This window comes from Nestor notabilis, unplaced genomic scaffold (assembly GCF_000696875.1).
Source record: "Nestor notabilis isolate BGI_N333 unplaced genomic scaffold, ASM69687v1 scaffold23102, whole genome shotgun sequence".
Classification (NCBI taxonomy): Eukaryota; Metazoa; Chordata; class Aves; order Psittaciformes; family Psittacidae; genus Nestor; species Nestor notabilis.
In genome coordinates this window covers 1-21,170 of record NW_009917582.1, presented here as the reverse complement: position 1 = coordinate 21,170, position 21,170 = coordinate 1, and the positions used below count along the sequence as shown (strand labels likewise).

The window sequence follows — 21,170 nt, the reverse complement described above, 5'->3', positions numbered from 1 at the left end:
CATTCCTGTAGCTAATATTGCCAAATTTTCAGGTGCGTGACTGTCTGGAACAGAAATACTTCCTGAGGTCAGAGGTACCGGTGCAGGAAATGATGCGGATGGTTTTTGGAAACTTGTGTTTGCAGCTACACCAGCAACTGTATCCACCAAAATGGAATTCTGGACCAAAGATGAACCAAGAAGCGAGTTCTCTGATACCTGCCCATCACCTTTAGGTTTCTTAGCTGCCTGATTAGCCTAAGCAAAAAGGAAAGAAGTGGGAAAGTGCACAGCTTAGATTATGTCTACAGTCCATTCTAATTTAGCTCAAAGGCAAGGATAAAAGCTGTTCAGGGTTTTGCCCTCTCCCAACCCAGCTGTTCAGTTCATAATTCTCCTAGAAGTTCACCTCTTTTTGCTAGACACTGTTCCAGGAAAACTCCTTACCCGCCAATTTCTAATTCTCTTGAGCCTGCTGGGCGTTTTCTCCAGTATCTGCAGAAACTCGTGTGTTAGCTCTGGGTAGGGATAGCAAAAAGAAAAAAGAAGCCATTTATACCCCTGGCTCTGTAGTAAGCAGGTTCAACTTTAAGTATTTTCCTAGACTGACAGGATACAGCATTTGCAGTAGTTATTACAGGCTGCGTGTGTTTTCCATTGATATTCAATACAAGAACCTTGTCAGTGCTGTCAAAAAAAGGCTACAGTATTTCACTACAGCAGACTTCTGACCACTACATGCGTTCTGAAAAGCAGGCCTGCATTTTTGTTTCTACTCTTGCAGAATCTGGATTTGTTAGACCAAAAATTTCAAGAGGGATCTGTACAAGCAATAGCTCCTAAAACACACTTGACATTCAGCTTGGGCATTCCCTGTGTGAAGATAAGTTTCCTTTAAAGTATAAATTTCTAAGTCACTGTTTCAGTCATTCCACCGAACTTCAGGAACAACCAGTAACAGTTCTGACAAAATACGAGCCATCAGACCCTCGAAGGACCTTGTTTTAAGCAACAGCTTTTGATTAATTCGTGTTTGAGGCAAAATAGCTGGCTGCGTTAAAGAAAACCAAGCCAAAGATGCTTGCAATTAGCATGTCCACAAGGAAGCGCTGGTTTCCATGCTCGACAGCTGCAAAGAAAAATACTTGCCACTGAAATGTAATTTTACTCACAAGCTAAAAATAAGAAGGTACAGTCAGAACTTGAATGCAAAAGTAGGTGGTCTCTTGCAAGTCTGGAAGAACTGGCTTCCCCACAACTCCATAAGCAACTTAGAAACAAGCTGCTCCCAAGGGCAAAACTGCCTCAGCCCTTTGGTCTGCCCAAATCTGTGACACACACCAGCTCCAAAAACACTTCAAGAATTGACTGGTGTTTACTGTGAGCTCACAGCACGTGTCTCCTGGGGTTTTAAAAGCTGACGCGATGCATGCTCACCAAACACACAAACCAACAGCCAGCTGAGAAGGAAAGCAGGGTGGTGGTGTCTGAAACTACAGGTACAACTTAAAGCATCCTGTTAAGACAGAGACATTTGAAGCTGTGATTCCGAGCTCACTCTGGCTCTGTCCCTCATGCAGCAGCTACGCAAGTTTTCACTTTCAAATTAAAAAAATATTGCCAGTAAGAAATGAAAGCTCAGCAGAAGGAAAAAGCAGCCCATGGGGAGCTGTGCTGGGCCCTACCAAGCGTGGAGGCCTCTGCCACTGCTCTGAAACAAGTATTTCACTCCAGAACAAACAGCAATGCCCCATACATAGATCTGAAAGACCCAAGAGCTACCACCTCCACTGCAGTAGTGCATGCAAGCCTTAAATTCAGACTCCATTGTAATAAGAACTATTTCAAAGGATAGCAAATCTCTAGGTATATGATCTTTCAGGTATACACTTGCTTCTCTAAAGTAACCGTTTAACCAGAAAAAAATACAGTGTTTGAGATATCACAAGCTACACCAAATTAACACATAACTACCTTTATAAACACAGCAATTTTATGTATAGCTTTAAGAACAGTTGTTTCAGTGCCACTGAAGCTGTGAACTTGGACCAGTGATGTACATAAAGTGATCAGACCACATGAATTTGCACCGCTAGGTTTCCCTCTCTTTCCTGGTTCTGAAAAGCACCTCAAGGCAAGATTCCAACCTGCACCTAACAAAAGGTATATGGATGCCCCAGCCCACAAGAGGAAATAAAAAGGGTCTCAAAACCAAGCTGGTCTTCCTAAGTTCTCCTCTCTGCTGTACCTTTCTTTCACCTGAGGATCCACTATGTGAAGTCAGCGAGACTTAATTTAGGCTTAAAGCTATGCTCTTACTATACTATGCCCACATTTTCACTTTAACAAACTCTTGAATTTCAAGAGTAGCAAGGCTGTGTCCTACTTACCATCTAGTAATTCTAGAGTAACCGAAGGATCTACGTATTCCCACCAGTGTTTTCCATCAGTTGATACTGGGATCTCCCAGTTGGACCACTTGCAGGCCAAGTGAATGCACACACATGCTATCACTGTGGGCTTGTACTGAAGACAGAATGTGGTAAGGTGAAGACTGTTGCACAATTTCGTAATGAGGAACCAGAGGAAATCAAACATGTAAAACAGAAAACCCAAGAATATTAACCATTAACATACAAAATAAGAGAACTTGTCAAGCAACACAGTTATACATTAGTTCGTAAGATATCTTACTGTCTTAAGAAAACAAAGGGCAGGGCGTTTATCTGGTAGAAAAGTTTAATTTGCTTTTACTATTAGAAGTGTGATGAACGGTATGTAAATTTACCAGTTATTCTACTGTACATAAGCACTAAAAAGAAGTATAATACGATCAATTATAATTCTACAGTAAAAACCATACAGCTCACTATGCAGTCTCTGAAAGAGACAATCAGAAGAAGGTACCCGGTAGTTCCACAGAAGCCAGGTGAGTTACTTGTGGGCTTAGCTTTCACCAGGCCTCGATCTGTGATATTTGTGAACTTGCCTTCAGCCTCCAGCTGGCAGCAGCACCAAGACATTTGTTCGGTTTCACAGTTTTATCACAGCTTTTCTTATCACCAATTTCCAATACAAGAACCTCACCCACCAAGAAATTTTTATTTGGAAGAGCTGTAATAGCCAGCTGATTGCTTAAGAACTATCTACACAAAATGTAATGCTCTTAAATAAAGCTCAGACTTGTTTTACAGGAAGTAAATTGAAGTAATCGAGAAATCAAGACTGAAGTCTGCTCTCTAATTCCACCTGGGTACAACAGGTTATATATATAGTATATATGTATACACAGTCCCTGTCTGGAATCCTAGAACTTTAAATTTATATAAACACTCAGGTTTTAAAACTATATATTAAGAGCTGTTTCTAAAAGGAAGAACATTGGACTACTACTAGTTTATCTGAAAAGAAAAAAACAGCTTGTTGAAAAGATCTTAGGCCTACTACAATTTTATTAGTTAAGACTGGATCAATATATTTAAAGTTAAGAGAAAACTGCCATTAACTACAAGTGTAAACTAGAAATAGTTTTGTACTTACCAAGATGCTCGGATTTCTAGGTTAAGTTTTGTAATCTTTAGCTGCTATTCAGGCTACCAATTTTAGACTTATGCACTCACAATCGAGAAAAATGTCATCAGAAAGCACCACTACACTTCTCATTGTGCATTTAACCCCTCTGTGCCATCAGGCCCTTGTACAATACACCGCACTGCAAACAGAAAGGTACCACCACTGTAGATGGCCCAGTCTCCTGTTGCAACAAGGGTAAGACACATGTAGGGGGCCCTGCAGTAAAGGAAGCTATAGTGTGCTACAACAGTGCAACAAAGAGGTTCAGGATAACAACCTGTTGGTAGCCATGAAATAGGATGTCTGTGCCAAATCCTTGCTTGCTGTAAGAAAAGAAAAATGGAGAGATTAAAGATCTGTGCTAACTTGTCAGGTTCACTCCACAATTAAAGCAGTTTTACCTTCCAAAAAGCACCACTTGGTATTTCCACAGAATTGATCTCAATGTAGCTAACTAGCCTTTAAAATAATCATTTCTGAGATACTGAAGAGGCCATTATATTTGGTAACTGAAGATGGACTGGCCAGTCCACTCGCTGAGCATCCCCTCTACAACCCACAGAACAGTTCCCTTTTGCTTATCTGCCTCACAAACACCTCATACACAAATGCAGGCTCTTCTAGGCAGCCCTGCTTCCCACCCTCAGTAACAGAAGACCCTTAGCACAACCCTGGACTGCAGAAAGGCAGTCAGTAAAAGCCAATCCACAGCACAGCACATGTTCTGCTCTTGGAGATGAGCATGGCAGGATAGTGGGAGAACACCCCTCCACCCCCCAGCACCTCCCCCCAAACAGCCACATCTCTCCCCAAGGCCCTACTCCATAGCAAGCTCCCAAGCTGGGTGGTAAACCAATTGAATATTAAGAGCACCATACTCAGAACATTTTGTTCCGTGTTTATTAAACCTATGGCAAAGCTTCAGTAGGAAATAAACAACTTCATTTAGTTACAGTCAAGTTAAAAAAACCACGCAAGACTGCAGTGTGCCAGAAAGGAAAAGCCAATGGCTTCAGCTGTTGCAGCCCTCCAGCACTGACCCCAATGCTCCTCACTCAAGTAGAACTTACTGTAACATGCATATAATGGAATAGCTGGGCACAAGGGGTTTAACTGAAGATTGAACGCAGCCTTCATTGAATTCTGACTTTGACACTATCACTTGAAACCAGTGCTACCTGCAGAAAGCGCATTGTTGAATTTCATGTCACAGGAATATTGTTAAACTTTTATTTTAATAAGAATCTTTCCACACAGGTTGAGAAAGCCTGCAAAGCCTTTGCAAATTGAGTTTTTAAAAAGTGTATTAAAGATGTGATTTAATTTCTAACGATTCCCAAGAAGTACAAGTCAGATTTGTTTTCATGCTACCCAGCCAGGCAGTGCCATCATCTGAGAAGAATGTGAAAGTAGCAAGGGAACAGGATCTGTTCCTATACACAAGTTCTACTAATCCATAATAATCAAAAGGTGAACTGACGATGTGACAGTGTTATACAATAATATTTAGTTTGCAAACGATAATGGTAATTGCATGCCAGATTACATGGAGATCAACCTTCTCCTCTCACTCCCATCACAAAAACGTAAGGCAGTATTACCAAACAGAAAAAGTGAAATGAGACTATTGTGACAAAACAAATGAAAACACAGAAGGGTTGAATAAGACTGAAACTGATGTCTTGCTCTTCATTTTTCAAAGTAATGTTTAAAGGCCTTTCAATGATTTCTATATTCTGTAAAGTGACAACAGGTTTGAATTAAGGAACTGGACCAAAAAGCATCTCTACTCTCACTGAAATGTCCCTTTTGAACAAGGAAGAAAAGCAGATGCCAAAAAACTTCTATTTAACATCAGCTTGAAAGTTGAGTAAATCAACACACATACCTGGAAGAAAAGAATCACATCTTGAAACACACATTTTAGCCTTAATCAAAAATTAATGTGCTAAATACCTTACCTATACTACAAGCAGTATGATAAGGTTTCAACTTATTTACAGCTAAATAATCATCATTGCTAAAACCAGCAAGGAATTGCAGCTTGCAACTAAAGCCTATGGTAACACAACACAACAGAAAACATCCATTCCAAACTCTTTTCTTACTCTTTAGGACAGCTTTTGTTTAGTAGAATCTATCACTAAAATTAAAGCTCACAAATTTTGGTTCCTATATTTTCCTTCATAGTGGTGGAAAGTGCATCTCCAAATGATCATAATCTTGAAGCAGAGGCCACAACAAGCCAGCAGAGCTTCTCTGTCATAACTTACAAGCTGCAGGACTGATGACTGTGACGCCAGCCATTAATAATCAGCTCTGTATGCTATCACTCAGGAGTGATTTAAAACATCCACCCTGTCTTACTGCAGCAGAAGCAACCATAAGGCAGGGGATTACTAAAGTAGCAATCAAGATTTCTGAAACAGGAGCTGCTGTCCAACACACCTTCCCAAAGGCTACTGTCTCCAAGAAATTCCCAGTGGAAACCAAAATGCTCTTTATTGGGTGTAGCCACACAGTTCAACCGGTTCCAATTCTGAGTCTTTTCTTCAACACCAGGTTATCTTGGATCTTGAGATAATCACGGAAATGCGACTGCCAAGTCACCCTTAGGAAGGTGGTAGCTGGCTATGCCTAGGACCCTGACAACATACATACAACATTCCCTGGAAAGAGGGGACTGCAGATAAGCCAGTCTGCATCAGAAGAAAGCTTGCTGAGGTCCTTCTGGGCAAAAAGAAAAAGGCTCTGAATAGAGGAATGCTGGTGGATGCCTGTTGTATCTGGAAAGGGCTGGAGGAGACCGTGGTGTAGGCATTCAGGTCTGAGCAGTCCTGGTGGCTTTGCTTTCTTGAAAATACTTAAAACCTCGGGAACAGGCCTGTAAAATCCCAAGGTGAAAGCTCAAAATGCGAAGGCTGCCTGTAGCACTGCTGTTTAAGGTCTTTCCACACCACTTAGTTTACTATGACTTACATTTTCCTCATAAGAATACCCTCTGAAAAAGCTGATTCATGTTCATCTCCTCTTCTGCTGACTTTATCAGCCCGATTTAAGCAACAGCACCTGTGCTCACAGACACTATGGTACGTTTGAGGAATCTGACAGTGCTATTTCTACAAAAGATTAACAAGGATCATGGGTGTTCAAGATACCTGATAACCTGCAGAGTAGTGAGAACAATCCTAGAATCCTTGGGATCCAATCTTCAGTTCCAAAAGAAGGCTGTGTACCAACACAGAAAAAGGAATGACTGAAGACTTCCTGAGACGGAGATGAGGATACAGATTCCTCCTCTTCAAGTTCCATGAGAAGCAGGCTGGGAACAAACCAATTTGCACCAGAGCTGAAGAGGACCACACCATGGTCTCAGCACTAGGGCAGTTTGCAGATCACTGAACTAGCATTCAAGCCAGTAAGGCAGTTTGATACCAGAACAGTTTTTGGTGTTTTGGTGTTGGTTTTTTTGTTTTTATTTTTTCTTCTCTCTTCAGCACCAACCATCCTTGGTTGAAGCTTGCTGACAAGCCTTCACAGATCCACTGCCTCCAGATTCCTTAGAGGACCTGTGGGATCCTAAGGAATGATGGTCCTGTCTCCTCTTCTCAGTCTCTTGACACTGAGGAAGAATGGTGCAGAAAAAAGACTGAGCCCATTCTCCTTGTCTACTATACTGACCAAACTGAAAAGATGGAACAATTTCATCAACCCATGAATCTTTGAAAACCAGAAGAAATAATTAGATACCTTACACCTGAACATTATGAGTCATGTATCCATCCAGTCACCCCTTATCTACAATGATCTGTGATGTCTAACACTGCCTTCAGAAAGGCTTTCAATCTTAAAGATGATGAATTCAAGTTTTTCTTTACTTGCACGTTGAAACGATTATGATTATTTGCACCAATTCCCACTTACTAGTTCAGCTTCAGCTTCCAGCAACTGATTCTGGTATGCCACTATAAGACTAGACAGTCTTCTGACAAAGGACTTGGCTGAATCTCTTGAGCACCATCAACAGAATGTGGTTTGGTTTTTGTTCTTTTTCCATTTTGTTTTTAAAAGGGGAAGCTTACAGATTAATACAGGTAACAGTGACAGCATAAAGCACATTATGCTGAATGCACAACAACAAAAAGTGGTACAGAGAATCAGCCATCCTCTTAGCCACTTAAGTTTAGGCAGCAAAAGGGCATCTTCTCACCATGTGGCAACTCAGTGAACACATGCTAAGGCAAAATCTTAAGTACACCTGCATAACTCAGCTAACCTTGCTGCCTTTCTTGATACTTAAACAGCCCCATTACATTCCTCCCTTCCTTCTCTGCCTGAACATACAGTTGGAGGTTTTAATCAAAACAGTCCTGGATAAGTTCATCATGTTTAATAAGAAAGGTATTTCTGCTTTTCTGAAATAGTATTTTTGTCCAAGAAGACATGCTACCAGAGCTGGCTGAAGCAACCCTGGATTTCATTAACTTCTCAGTGAATCCCTTTAACACCGAAGGTTTAACACTGACAAGTCTCAGATACATTTTGAAAGCTTCAGGACTTGAGATCTAAGTGTTGCACCTACTCACAACACCACACTGTCCAATAAATAGATGTTAAGAGAGAGAGAACTAAAATCATACCACCACATCTTTGAAGATCCACAAGCCCATCTCTTTATTCACTCAATATATGACTAATGTTCCATGGCAGTTATTCTCTGCTTGCTTGACTTGCATGCAGGACTACAGATTTCATGTTTTTAATTTATGGATTAATTTGGTTTTGGTTTTGTTTTTTTTTTTTTTTTTTTAATATGAGGTACTCCAGTCTTGTGTTCACAGCCTGGGAACCCCTTGGAGGGGCATAGACTGGAGAGAATCCCATTTGCATACACACATACCAAGGAGCACACCTACTGTGGTGAGCAGGCTTTCAAGCTTCAGCAATATTACACTCACTTTGCACCAGTCCTTGAGGTACATGGATTTCAGCCTTCACTGGAGTCTTCAGATTTCAAGACTTGGTATAATTTTAGAATTTTAAGTAGTTTGTTAATTTCTTATGACATTAAATATTAGCTTTAAAATGTCAAAGTTAAAAATCAGCATGTACCTTCAATATATGAATTTTGTCAGTACACAGAAGTAGCATACAAAAGAAAAAGCTGAACTGAGAGGGGTATCTACCCTTGACTAAAAGAAGTAAAGTTTGTGCAGCAGTATGCTTTTCTCCTAGTAGGCTCAAGTCAAATACATTTGCTAACATGGGAATCCTGATGCAGCTGCAAAACACAACCTGTCACCCCTCCCCACAGCCCCAGATACTAAGCAGAAAGGCAGGGGCTCACACCAAACAGTGAAATCCGTGCTCACATTTATACTGACCAACAGCTAAAAAAAATCCAAAGTAAAACCCTACAGGGCTGCTGATGCAGAATGTTGAGAACTCAGGTGCAATCAAGCTTATGCACCGAGTCACAACCAAATCTGGACATAGAACAAAGAATCATCTTCTAGCAAGAATAACAATAAAACTACATTATATGCAAATAAGTAGCAGCACTGGTCCTGCTCAGAATCAAACTCTGAAGACAGTACACCAGTAAGCTACTTTAAAATGAGAGAGAGACCTTTCCTTCAAACAAAACCTTTAATTCTAAAGTTACTATGGATCAAATTTAGTTAATCTGATTAAGTTGTACCTAACCTTCCTGTATTTTTTTCTGGGGGGGGAGGGAAGGAGGGAAAGCCCACAACAAAAAACCTTTGAAGCACTTAACTTTACATTTTTCACTGCAAAACCAACTAATGACTAACAACCATGGTCTAAACATTTCCAAACACTAATTATGTTCCTTAATTAAAAAAGTGAAAAGCTTATATTAGGTGCTTTTACAACTGATTCCGATTTTTTTTATTTTTTTAAAGCTCCAAAGGAAACCAATTTAAGAATTAAAGGTGTGCCAAAACGCAACAAAAAATGTTAAAAAACTAAATAGGTTTCTGGCCAGAGTCACATTAATGAGCCCCATACAAGTCAGAGGATATGAGTATTTAACAAAAGGTTTGGGGTTTGTGCTACCACCTAAAATAATAAGTACACCCTGCTCCAGAAAAAACAATTAGTCACATCTTTAAGTATTTGCATGTGATAGCAGACCTACTATGCACTCTCTTTATCCCCCTCTTCATTGCCTAAAAAGATATGCTAAAACAGAAAGCAGGCATTAGCCATCAACAAACGTGCAGTCTAAACTTCTCTTGGTAAAACTACTTCAGAGTGAAAATAATCAACCCACAACAATGCTAAGCAGTAGGCTATGCAACTACTGTTTCTGTCATTTGAGAAAACATGGAACAGACATTATTAAAATCAAAGCTAAAGAAAGCAAAAAAATTACAAATGACAGATCTGGACTCTATCAAACTCTAAAGGGTAAGATGAAGCTTTTAGTAATTAGCTTTAAACAAACTTTTTGGAATACATAGTTGGTAAGGACTATATTAGAAAAATAACATCACATTTTACTAGAAAGGTGAAAAAGGACTTACAGAAGCCATTAAAAGTCACTGACCTCTCACTAATTGTGTACATTTCACAACATCTGTGTGTGGATGTTCAATGGTAATCTCAAAACCTGAAGGGTTATGAACACATTTTAGAATTATACATTTGCATCTGTAAAATAAAAACCCAAACCCCTTTTGTTTCCCCCCAGCTCTAAAATACTTGCTTGCTAAGCCTCTGCACTGCAGATCAAGTAACACTATTTAACTGCCTTTTATTCTGCATCCTTTTGTACTTTTGAAAGGGAGATGGTAGAGCCACTTCAAGATCAATTGGTAAAACATTCCTTCAGTAATCTAAAGTCATATATATAAAAAATAACCCTGATGCAGCTACAAAATACCACCTGCCAGCCCTCCCCCCAGCCCCAAATACCAAGCAGAAGGCAGGGGCTCACACCAAACAGTGAAATCTGTGTTCACATTTATATTGACCGACAGCTAAAAAAATCCAAAGTAAACCCTGGAAGTTACTGTATTTTTAAAGTTGAACATATCTGAACAGTTTCTAGTACATTAAGTTGTCAGAAAAAGCGCGTGCATGCACATGCACTTCAATCACTGATTTCTGGGACTTAAACTTTCTTGCACGTACGAAATTACAAATTAAGTCAATTTGTAGGTCAGTGACTTAAGAAACTTTTATGACACTATTTTAAGAACGAGGTCAAATAACACACTCAGAGTGGTATTTAAGAAATCTGAGTAAGTCAGTGTTCTCAGGCTTGCCCAGCTGTAATTACCTCTAGTTAGGTTACTTTAAAGTCATAAGAGCTTCTTATCCAGTATCTGAAGGGGGCCTACAAGGATGCTGGGGAGGGTAATGGCTTTAAACTTAAACAGGGGAAGTTTAGATTAGATCTAAGGAAGAAGTTCTTCACAGTGAGGGAGGTGAGGCACTGGAATGGGTTGCCCAAGGAAGTTGTGAATGCTCCAACCCTGGAGGTGTTCAAGGACAGGCTGGACAGAGCCTTGGGCGACATAGTTTAGTGTGAGGTGTCCCTGCTCATGGCAGGGGGGTTGGAACTCGATGATCTTAAGGTCCTTTCCAACCCTAACTATTCTATGATTTCAAATTTTGGAATCACCTGAATCCATTAAATGGTTACACTATGACTTGTGATGTCAAGAGGTAGCAATCCTGCTCAATTATGTAATGTTCTATGGAAAGGCAAAATGGGGAAAAGCACTTCGTATAAAGCCCTTCCCAGTTGCTTCAGAACATGTACACAGCTAACATAGTATAACATGTTACCTCATATGAAGAAATACCAAGGTAGTTACTACTTTGGAGTAATATCTGTCTGGAAGGGTGTATATTTCTACTCCATCAAGCTGTCAGAAACACCCATTTACAAGTACAGATACGTCTTTTTTTTTTTTTTACCCTAAATGAACACAACAGAACTGCTCATATGAAACTAAATTCACAGATCAGAAGTTGTATGCAAAATAGTAGAATTCTAGTGTACCAATAGCACATAAAAAAAAATACAGTTACTTGAGAGCCATTACTTTTTCATGGCAAGTTGGCTGCACAGGAGATATTTAGAAAGACATACCTAAAGTTTGAAGCATTATTGTTTCAAGTATAACCAGCTCTTGGGCTTGCTGAAGGTATGCCTGAAACAAATAAGAAAACAGCTCAAGATGTAGTCACGTATTGTCTCAAGATTTTAATTATACACTTCCTATTTGAATACTGGTACTAGCAACACAAGACCACTACCCAGGCCAGTTAAAACCAACAACTCCAACACTTAACTAACACTTTCTTCTACCTGCTTAAGCAGCCTAAACATCTTTCACAGTTAAGATTTCTTTAGTCTGGACCTTACAAAATCTATTCCAGAAAAAAATATTTCAGGGGGGTGGGAGGTGGGGTGCCGTAAGATTTACTAAGGCTTGCCAGTGCAAAACCACTCAAGTATCTCTAGGCAGTTATCCATTTTACAAGTACTTTAAAGTACAGCTGGATATACTCAGTTGGCCTGTGTTAAGTGAGCAGGCTCAAATGCACATACATATATACACATATATATATACCCCCCCACACACATATACACCTCATTGCAAGAGCTGGGAGCATAGCAAAGGTGCTAAAATAATTTTATATGTCAGCTGAGGTCCAGCAGGGTATAACAAGCTCTGCCTGACCTTCAAGCTGAACAACTCCAGTGCATTTCCACAGTACTTCCTCTTATGTTTCATTTCAGGATGAATCATCTCAGGAAAGAATATATGAACTATAAAGTCCATGGAAGCTGTACAAACTTTGGCAAATGAAAGGAAGACCAATATGTAGCAGAGGCAGCAGCAGACAACTGAATGTAGATAATGGTGCAGTAAGCCTCTAGCTAAGACAGTGTCCTGAACTCCTCTCTGCGCAAACTGTGACTTTTGGAACCATGCATGAGATGTCTCACATCTTAAAAATAATGCAAGTTCAAGATGAATCAATCTCTTCAAGTTTCATAACACAAATCGTGAAGACTTAAGTTACATTGGGTAATACAAAAGACTCAAACAGTGTAAAAATAAGAGGTTTTTTTCTAGTTTGCAGACAGCAATAATCCAGTCAAGACAATACAACATATCATTAGATGAAGTGTCATCTGATGATCTGTAAACCCATGACTTCCACCTACATCACTCTTTGTATCCAGTTGTGGCTCTTGAGGATGAAGACAGGCATTTACCACTTTAATAACATGTTCAAGTTTCCGTGGCTGTTCTTCCACTTTTGCAGCCAAAAACAATGCCGTAGGAGATATTATCTGGGGAAAAAAAAAAAGCCCAAAACATACATGTACTTATTCAAACTTTTTACAAGTAGGACTTGAATTTTTATGGAGAGTCTAAACTGGTAGTTAGAAAAGCTTTAAGAAGTTGGATTTTTTCTTTTTATTTACTGTTTTCAACAGTTCTGAAATCATGCAAGGCAACACACACTAAGTAGTCATGGTTTATTTTAGAACTGATGTAATCCTCTCAACAGCACAGGGAGGGAGTAGCATATATGTTAAATTACATTTGTAAGATGTCTGAGGTCAAACTAATTCTAGTTCAACATAAAAAGAACAGATTTGGTTCAGAAGATTTAGTCACACTAGAACAGGCTGTTTCAAGTTAAATATACTTTGTGAGAAAGTTCATCCAATTTCTTGCACAGCAGCAAACCATTACACCGTCTTTTCAGTAAAAGATCTGCTGGCATTTGATTCTCCTAAAAGTGAGAAACTTTGCAGAGAACTTTAATAAAAGCAGCTTGTTACATAAACACAGGTTGGATAAGTAAAAGCTTACTCTTAGAAACTTTACTATATACCCATCAGTATCTGGAGAATAAAGCACAAGGGTTCATAAAACACCAGTTATAATAAAGACTACAAATTACATTTAAAGAAGAAAAACTTTATAAAACTCTAGGTGTCACAAGCCAGCAGCAAAGCACCCATTAGCACTTCAGCATCACCTAGGAGTTCACTATAAAGTAGTTTTGATGCCTCGTTGTCAGCTAGAACTGACATAACATAAATACAGATCATAAAGAATCAGGTTCTTTCTGTATGCAAAGATTGCCCATGTTAAACAGAATGCAGATGACAGCAGAAATCTTCATGCAGGCATGAGCAGATTAAACTGGTTAAACTTAAGCCAGTATAAAGCATTTATTCAGGGATTGAAATAGCTGCTTGTTGAGTACTTAATTAGTGCACAGTGTAAGCACTGCAGGTATTGGATTTCTCATTCAATGCCCAAACAGAACTAAACTGAGTGAACTGAAGAGCAGCCATACTCCCCCCTGGAGCGAGATGTTGGGTTACTTTTTTTGGGTGGGGAGTGGGGTCAGCAAGCAGCTCTTTGTTATGCCAAAATGAAACACTTGGTATAAAAATTTGCAACATCTGAAAAACTGCAGCAAATTAGCATTGAACATTTAAGCAATGACACTTCTGGAGCTTCCCAGTGTATCGAGGGAGTACTTTTTGTCTCCTTAAATCACTTTGAAATGTCCACTTGGATCTTAAATAAAACTTTTAAATTGACAGACTAGAGGAAAACTGACACCCTGGGAAGGTGGTATCCTTTGATACTAAGAAACATGCCATGAAGAAATCTAGTATGCTAAAAAATACCAAACCACCCAAACCAAGTCACAGGGAACAAATTCTTCCACAAAGGAGACAAAAGAACTGCTTTCTTTTCAAGAAGCTTGTAACTTAAGCTTTACCAATGAATGAAACAAAAACCTGAAGTCAGGTGTTGCTGAACAAAGCCATATTAACACTGTCATTTAAGACTTCTGATGATTTTTGAGAAGTCCCTATCCACATCACCTGGAGTAACGATGTGAAATTCTGGGAGAAACTCCCTTTGCTAGGGACATACTATTTGAAATAAGTCTCACACTGGGACACTAAATGTGATAGAAAGACTTTCTGAAGTTCGGAAAGCTAAAGTATCAACAGTTTTGAAGTGCCAGAAGATGCAGATGATACACAGTAGCACACACATGTATGAACCAGCATATGCAGGCCACATAAAGGATATTTCACAGGGCAGACAAACCTTGCTCCAGCCCCGTAATGCAAGAACCAAGGCAAATCTCTCTCATTTACATTTGTTTCATCCATCTAAGCCCAGTGTGCTTCAATGACTTAGGGCAGGCATAACTGAGGAAGGTATCCAAAGCCAGCACCTCCTGCAGCAGGGCCAGCCTAAGAGGAAGGATTAGTTTCTCAGACATAATTGTGAGCTTCTGGGAAAAAACAATTAGGAGATGGAGCCAGGAAGCCAGAAGAACATGAATGACAGAGAAGAAAGGAAATTGGGAATGTTTAAGGATCAACAGAGTTATGAACAAACAAGTTTGACAAGAGGACAATGGACAGAAACGAGAAGGCAGAGTTATTAATGGAGGGCACCAGAGAGACAAGAACTGGTTCAGTTTTATTTTTTTGAACAATGAGGCTGACCACCATGGACTGAAAACTAAGGCACAAGACAGAAATCACCAAGGAAGGCAAGTTAAATCATTAAGTATATAGAATCAGAAATTAAATGGATGATGGGAAAAAGCTTTAACAGACAATAAATAGAAGATCCTTTCCATCCTCCCAGGATCACCAAACAGAAACTCAGTCAGTAACCTGCAGCCATGCCTTACTGCTGGGCTGAACAAGAACAAAATACACTGCACTGTGAGCAATGAACTGTTGCTCCCTGCTGTTCTTTCCACCTCTCCAGCCTTAACATCCCCACCAAGCATCACACCCAAGTACCTGCATTCAGACCCTACAGCTCTAGCTTTGTGTGGAAGTTAATTCAAACACATCCTAACACAAGGTCTCTTTCTAGGTAGTTTGTGGGTATAGTTAAACATACACAGAATTTTCACAATTTACCTTTCTGAAAAAATTAACTTCCAACAATTACCATGACTGGAAATACTTCTATTTCACAGAGACATTCTTCAAACCAAGCCACCAGTAACTGCACGATTGAATCATCAGCCAATTCTCTCTATTATTATATGTCTGACTGCACTGAATTTTTACTTCATTCCAAAGAAGCATCTTCATCAGACTGATTTCAGGTTATCTTCCAATTTACCAAAACAGATCTGTTCTGGCCAAGAAATCTCCACTCAATTCCTGATCTCCAAGAACTTACATAAAGCACAGTTTTGGAGGCTGATTTAAATCAAACTGATTAACTGGCACTTAACCCTGGTTCATCAGAAATCTATGTGCACCCCAAGTACCTATTTCCTATTTTCTGGTAAAAAAAAAAAAAAAAAAAAAAAGCAGCATTGACTTCTGGCCAAAGAATTCAGGTCTCTGTCTTGTCTAGGACAAGGGTTCTTATTCCCAGTTTAGAGCAGGTTGGTATTTTTGTCTTCCATAGCCTTTATTCAGGAAAATAGACATCCTAATAAAATTTCAGATTTGGCACGCATACAGTCGTCTGTGAAGGCAGCACACCTGCTAAGTGTATAACTGGCAGAGTTACTCAAATGCTTTCATTCCTTTCCAATTCTCAAAAATAGCAGAAAAAGCAAAGCAGAAGAAAGAAGGAAAATTAAAGGCACAGACTTGACAAAACTGTACGCGACCTATATATAAACATCTGCACTTGACATAAACCTAAATAATTCAAAGAAATTATCTACCATGCACCCAAAATACTTTAAGCTTTTGAGAAATATCTTCAGAAGATCACACGTGATTTATGAAATCCCAGTTTTTTACTAGCTGAGAATGGCAGAAACCAAGTCCCATTGGAACAGAAAAACCAAAACATAAGAGCCTTATTATCACAGTCCAGGAGCACTATACAGCAAGTTTTACTTGTGTGATACAAGTCCTTTTGTACTTAAAAAGTACAAGACATATTGTAAAAAGTGTTGTTATAATGAAGGCTTTCGGAACAATCTCAGAATACAGCTACAGCACATTTTCTGTGGATTCCCTCTCCCTTTTAATGCAAATATTAGTATGTTTTTAGACTTGATACAAATTAGCTTAAGATTTTAAGTGGTTCCAGTCTATGATACAGGTTTTCAAGTGTGAACACAAAGAGTTGCAAGGCTGGTTTGTTTTTTTTTTTTTACTTATAGCCAGGAGCTCACTTTGCATAAAAAAAAGCAACTATGTTAAATTGCAAGATCAAAACCAGAACTGAAGTGCCCAAACAGCCTCACTAAAACTTCGGGTGTACTGTCAAAGTTTTAAGAACTTTGCACAACTGCAAAGTCAACTGTTCAATACTGCAGTCTGGACAAGGCACAAGAGACAGGAAGGGAATACAAAAGGATAGGTAACAAAATAACCCTCCACACAACCCACCTACCTTGCACTTCAGGGTTAAAAAATCCTCCAGCAGCCTTCTTTAGGCATTTTACAAAGTTCCACTGCACATCATACAAAAAACCCCTTGAGATCAACAAGTGTATTTTCAACTGGTTGTTTGGTGTTCCACAGGGTATTTCTAAGGATTATATTTAAAAATACAGATACCCTTTGGATGCCTTACCTCTCATTTCCAGCATACCAATGATTTTCTCCCCTTCTCTGTTCTTCAAATCACAGTGTACTGAAGAATAAGACTCTAAAAGAGGTATTTGCTATAGAACAGCATCACACACGCTAAGTACTACAGAAACAGTATTTCCAGAGGAATTTTAATTTTCAAGATATCTTAAAGTCTAAGTTAGGCTAGGATTTCCTATAACAAGCCAGCAAGCTCCCTCCCCATCCCGCTACTAGTACTGACTAAGTTTGTACTCAGTGAACCAAAGTTATTATGCCCTGGTCAACAGTAATGTAAAAAGAATAATTTGTACTATTGCTGAGGAAATTCACATTAGTTCCTGAAATGTCATTTGCATGGCAACAGAAAATTAGTAGTCAGGGCACCTAATTCTGCTTACTAGAATCAGTAAAGCAAGTTTCCACCCTATCACTGGGGAACAGCAACCTTGCAAGGTCTTAACCTGCTTTGACTGCCAACAGCAAAATCTCAGTACATTCTTCTTCGCACCTAAGTGTCTGCACTTGGTAGATAGCCCCCTGCAATTCAAAAGCTACTTGCTAACCCACAGTAACTTTGCAAAAATAGGGATATTTGGTCATTAAAGCAGTAAACATAACACATTCAGAATGAACCCAGATGACATTAACTGCTATGTGCACCCCTGTGGCTCTAATGATTGAAGATGCTGTTGGGAATTCTGTTGCCTGTTCACAAATCTTGAAAGCCTGTAAAATGGTTTAGCAATAACACTGAAGAAAAAAAAATAAAGAATTAGAAAATAGCTAGTAAGTAAATGCCCTTCCACTAGAAGACCTGTTTATTAACAATTAAGTACACGTGACTTAAATGCAAGACATACGTGTGTATTTGTACAACCCAGCAATTACCCATGCAAGTGTTTATTACTTGCCTAAAAACATTACCAACAAAACAAGAAAACAAAGCCTGTATTTTTTCAGCTGGCCATCATAAGGCATTCTGACTAATGACCATCTAATTTTCTAGCCCCAGCCTTCAGATTCCTTCTTGCCATGGATAAACACCACTGCATGCACACACCAAAGAAATATTAGAGATATACTCCATATATAATATAAATTTTATATATAATATTTTAGCTACATCTTAGTTCCAAGACTGCCAGTACCTTACTATTTAATTTCTAAGGATTAGTTTCTTCTTGCAGTGAATTAATAGTGTTACATTTTTTGGCTTGCCAAGTACTCTGGAGATTTTACATTAAGTATTTATTACACTCCTTGGCTTTGGCTTTCTCCACAGAGAGCCCACCAGATGGTTTGGAAGTATTTAAAAGTGACTCACGTTCACTTTAAGACCACTCCTCTTTACCCTACAGCAAAATAAGAACATTCATTTGCCCATCGGTACACACACAAAGCTGCTGTCTGGCCCTACGTTCACCAAGAACCACACAAAGTAATTTGGCAGAAATCTGTACTACCAAGTCCTATCTTGCAGTGCACTTGCCTTTAACTTATTTTAACAGCATTACCTAAGAATTAATTTACCAATATACTTTCCCCCTCTTGTAATAGCTGCAGTTTCCATGGCACTCAGCGATTACATAGCTTACTTGTGAATTTTAAGATTCATAAACGTAACTTAAGGCAGAGTTTTCATAACAGGAACACTATATATCCAAATACTACTGTGCTACCAGATCCAAGTGACCAGTGTTTTCCAGTGACTTGTGAAAACCCAGAGCAGCTGAAGCTTCTTGCTACCTAACTCTACCCTAGATTCCCAGATGTCAGTACAAACAGTAACCTAGCAGGCAATGCATCTAACACAAGCCCCACTACAGCAGTTCTACACAGAGTGAGCTCTTCACTCCAAGCAGCTCTGCCTGTATCAAGTCTGCAAACCATCCACAGGCACAAAAAACTTTGGATGCCTCACCTGATCCTCTTCCACCAGCTACAGGTTCCTGCTACATGAGCAGGAACACAGAGGGAGCAGAGACGGAACAACTGCTTTACTGCCTTCACTTGATATATTACAGAAACACTTTCAAAGAGCATATTCCACCACAAAGCCTGCTGGAACTTGATCCACATGTGTGCTACTCCTGCTCTAAAACTAGAAAACTACTTTAGGAAAGTACATTTTGATTTATATGTACATACATTTAATACTCTGAGCTGTCACCACATAAACAAAACCTACATTACAGATTTATCACAGTTAAAGTGTTTCAGGCTTATGCACACTTAGCTCAAGTTGTACTTAAACACTTAGCTTTTTTTACATAAAGACCTGTAACACCGCAGTGTTGGTAACAAGCTTCCTGGATGTTTGAGTTTTGCCTCAGATTTTGCACAAAAATAATTAAATACACTTCTGAAATATACCTACAAACTAATAGCTATTTCCTAATGAATAAACACCAAATAAAACATCCATCTGCTCAGCCAACAGTGATAAACAAATTCATGCCAGACAAAAGAGTGATTAACACTGTAACCCACTCAGTACCTACCCAAATTTCAGACAGTGCAAGATCTGCATGATTCTCTCCCTTGACAGACCAAGGTCTGCTCTGGGCTAGACCATAACATCTGTCACAGTCTCGACCTGTGAAAAGTCACTATCTCAGAAAACTCATCCTCACCAGTTGGTGATATACCACTGTTGTTATTAACTGTGCTCGCAAACTCAGTATAAAAGATGGACTAAAAGTACTTAAAAAACCTGAAAACAAAAAAGCACAACAAACTCCCAGGAATCCCTAGAATATTCTCAGTTTTCTGACTGACACATCCCATACTGGCCATAAAAAAAAAAAAAAAAGCCCTGAAATTTTCAAGTTGGTATCTCAAGTTCTACACCTGTCACACAGTCCCTCAATTATAGGCAGTGTTTTTACTGAAGGATTCAGCTCTTCGTAACACATTCTGTGTTCAGATTCAGCATATCTAGTTAATTGGTTAAAAACAGGAGAGCTGGCATTGTCTCATCAGATTTAAAGATCTTTCTTGTCTAACATGACTTATCATCATGCTGCTTAAGTCTAGACTGGTTAAACGAATTTACACTGTTTTTCAAGACCAGATACATAATCCATATGGATCTGCACATAACCATATTATAATTGTCTGACACACCATGCTTGCACTATTGCTGACTTCATTAACAAAAATGTGTGCTCCTACACATCAGCCTTTCAAACTACAGCACATGAGCACTAGTCAGATTCAAAGCATCTAAATGCATTCTTCACACATCCAAATCTGCTTGCTGCTGGTGCCTACTTTTTCATTTTGGTGGCAGAAGGTACAATCTAATTGCCACCGGTTAAAATAATTCAAAGTCGAAAAGAGGTATCATTATTCCTTCTAAACCACCAACATGAAGCAAGAATTCCTATAAATGGACCAAACTTTACAATCCAGCAAAAGAATATAACAATTGTCAGTTAGACCGCCAAAATTATGTGTGTATTATTACCACATGTAAAATCATACTTACATTTCGATTAAATTTTGTGAAGGAATGATGCATATAAAACCTGTGCATGTAAACAATTGCAGTATTTATCGTAAGCTGAGATCTGGAAGATTAAATTAAGGAAACACTACATATTCATATTAAGAAAATTGTTTACAAGGACTGAAAGTGATGTGCTTTCTGCATCAATCACTACTTTCACCATACGGGCTTCAGCTGAAAACGAATTAAGGACATGACACTTCGGAACTTAACTGCGATTAACACACTGAATGAAAACACCCCCGCTGAATGGGAACTCCTCAATGGGCAACATATACCGAAATACTGTCTCGAGTGCTTTTGTTTTGTTCCAATTCAACTATTTCAGTAGGTATTTGAGGTTTTAGTCTTACGCTGATCTTTTTTTTTTTTTTCTCCTTATAAATCAAATTTAAGAATGGCCAACGAGGAGATGCCCATTTGAAGGAAACGAGCGTGCAATCAACCGGGATGTGCTTCAGAGGTGCCTACACCGGCAGCTACCGACACGAGCGCAGCCAGAGG

At 39.1% G+C, this 21,170-nt stretch overlaps 1 protein-coding gene across 1 annotated transcript in view; it reads right to left on the bottom strand.

The window, feature by feature from the left end:
* The window catches only part of CCNT2 (cyclin T2), a 22,806-nt gene extending 2,086 nt beyond the window's left edge, over positions 1 to 20,720 (bottom strand). Inside the window, 8 exon segments of the mRNA XM_010009306.1 lie at positions 1 to 237; positions 427 to 497; positions 2,370 to 2,533; positions 3,830 to 3,875; positions 10,127 to 10,189; positions 11,681 to 11,741; positions 12,767 to 12,895; positions 20,646 to 20,720. Of these exon segments, the coding sequence (XP_010007608.1) occupies positions 1 to 237; positions 427 to 497; positions 2,370 to 2,533; positions 3,830 to 3,875; positions 10,127 to 10,189; positions 11,681 to 11,741; positions 12,767 to 12,895; positions 20,646 to 20,693 (819 nt within the window). The 5' untranslated portion in view covers positions 20,694 to 20,720.
* Positions 20,721 to 21,170: the final 450 nt, after the last annotated feature.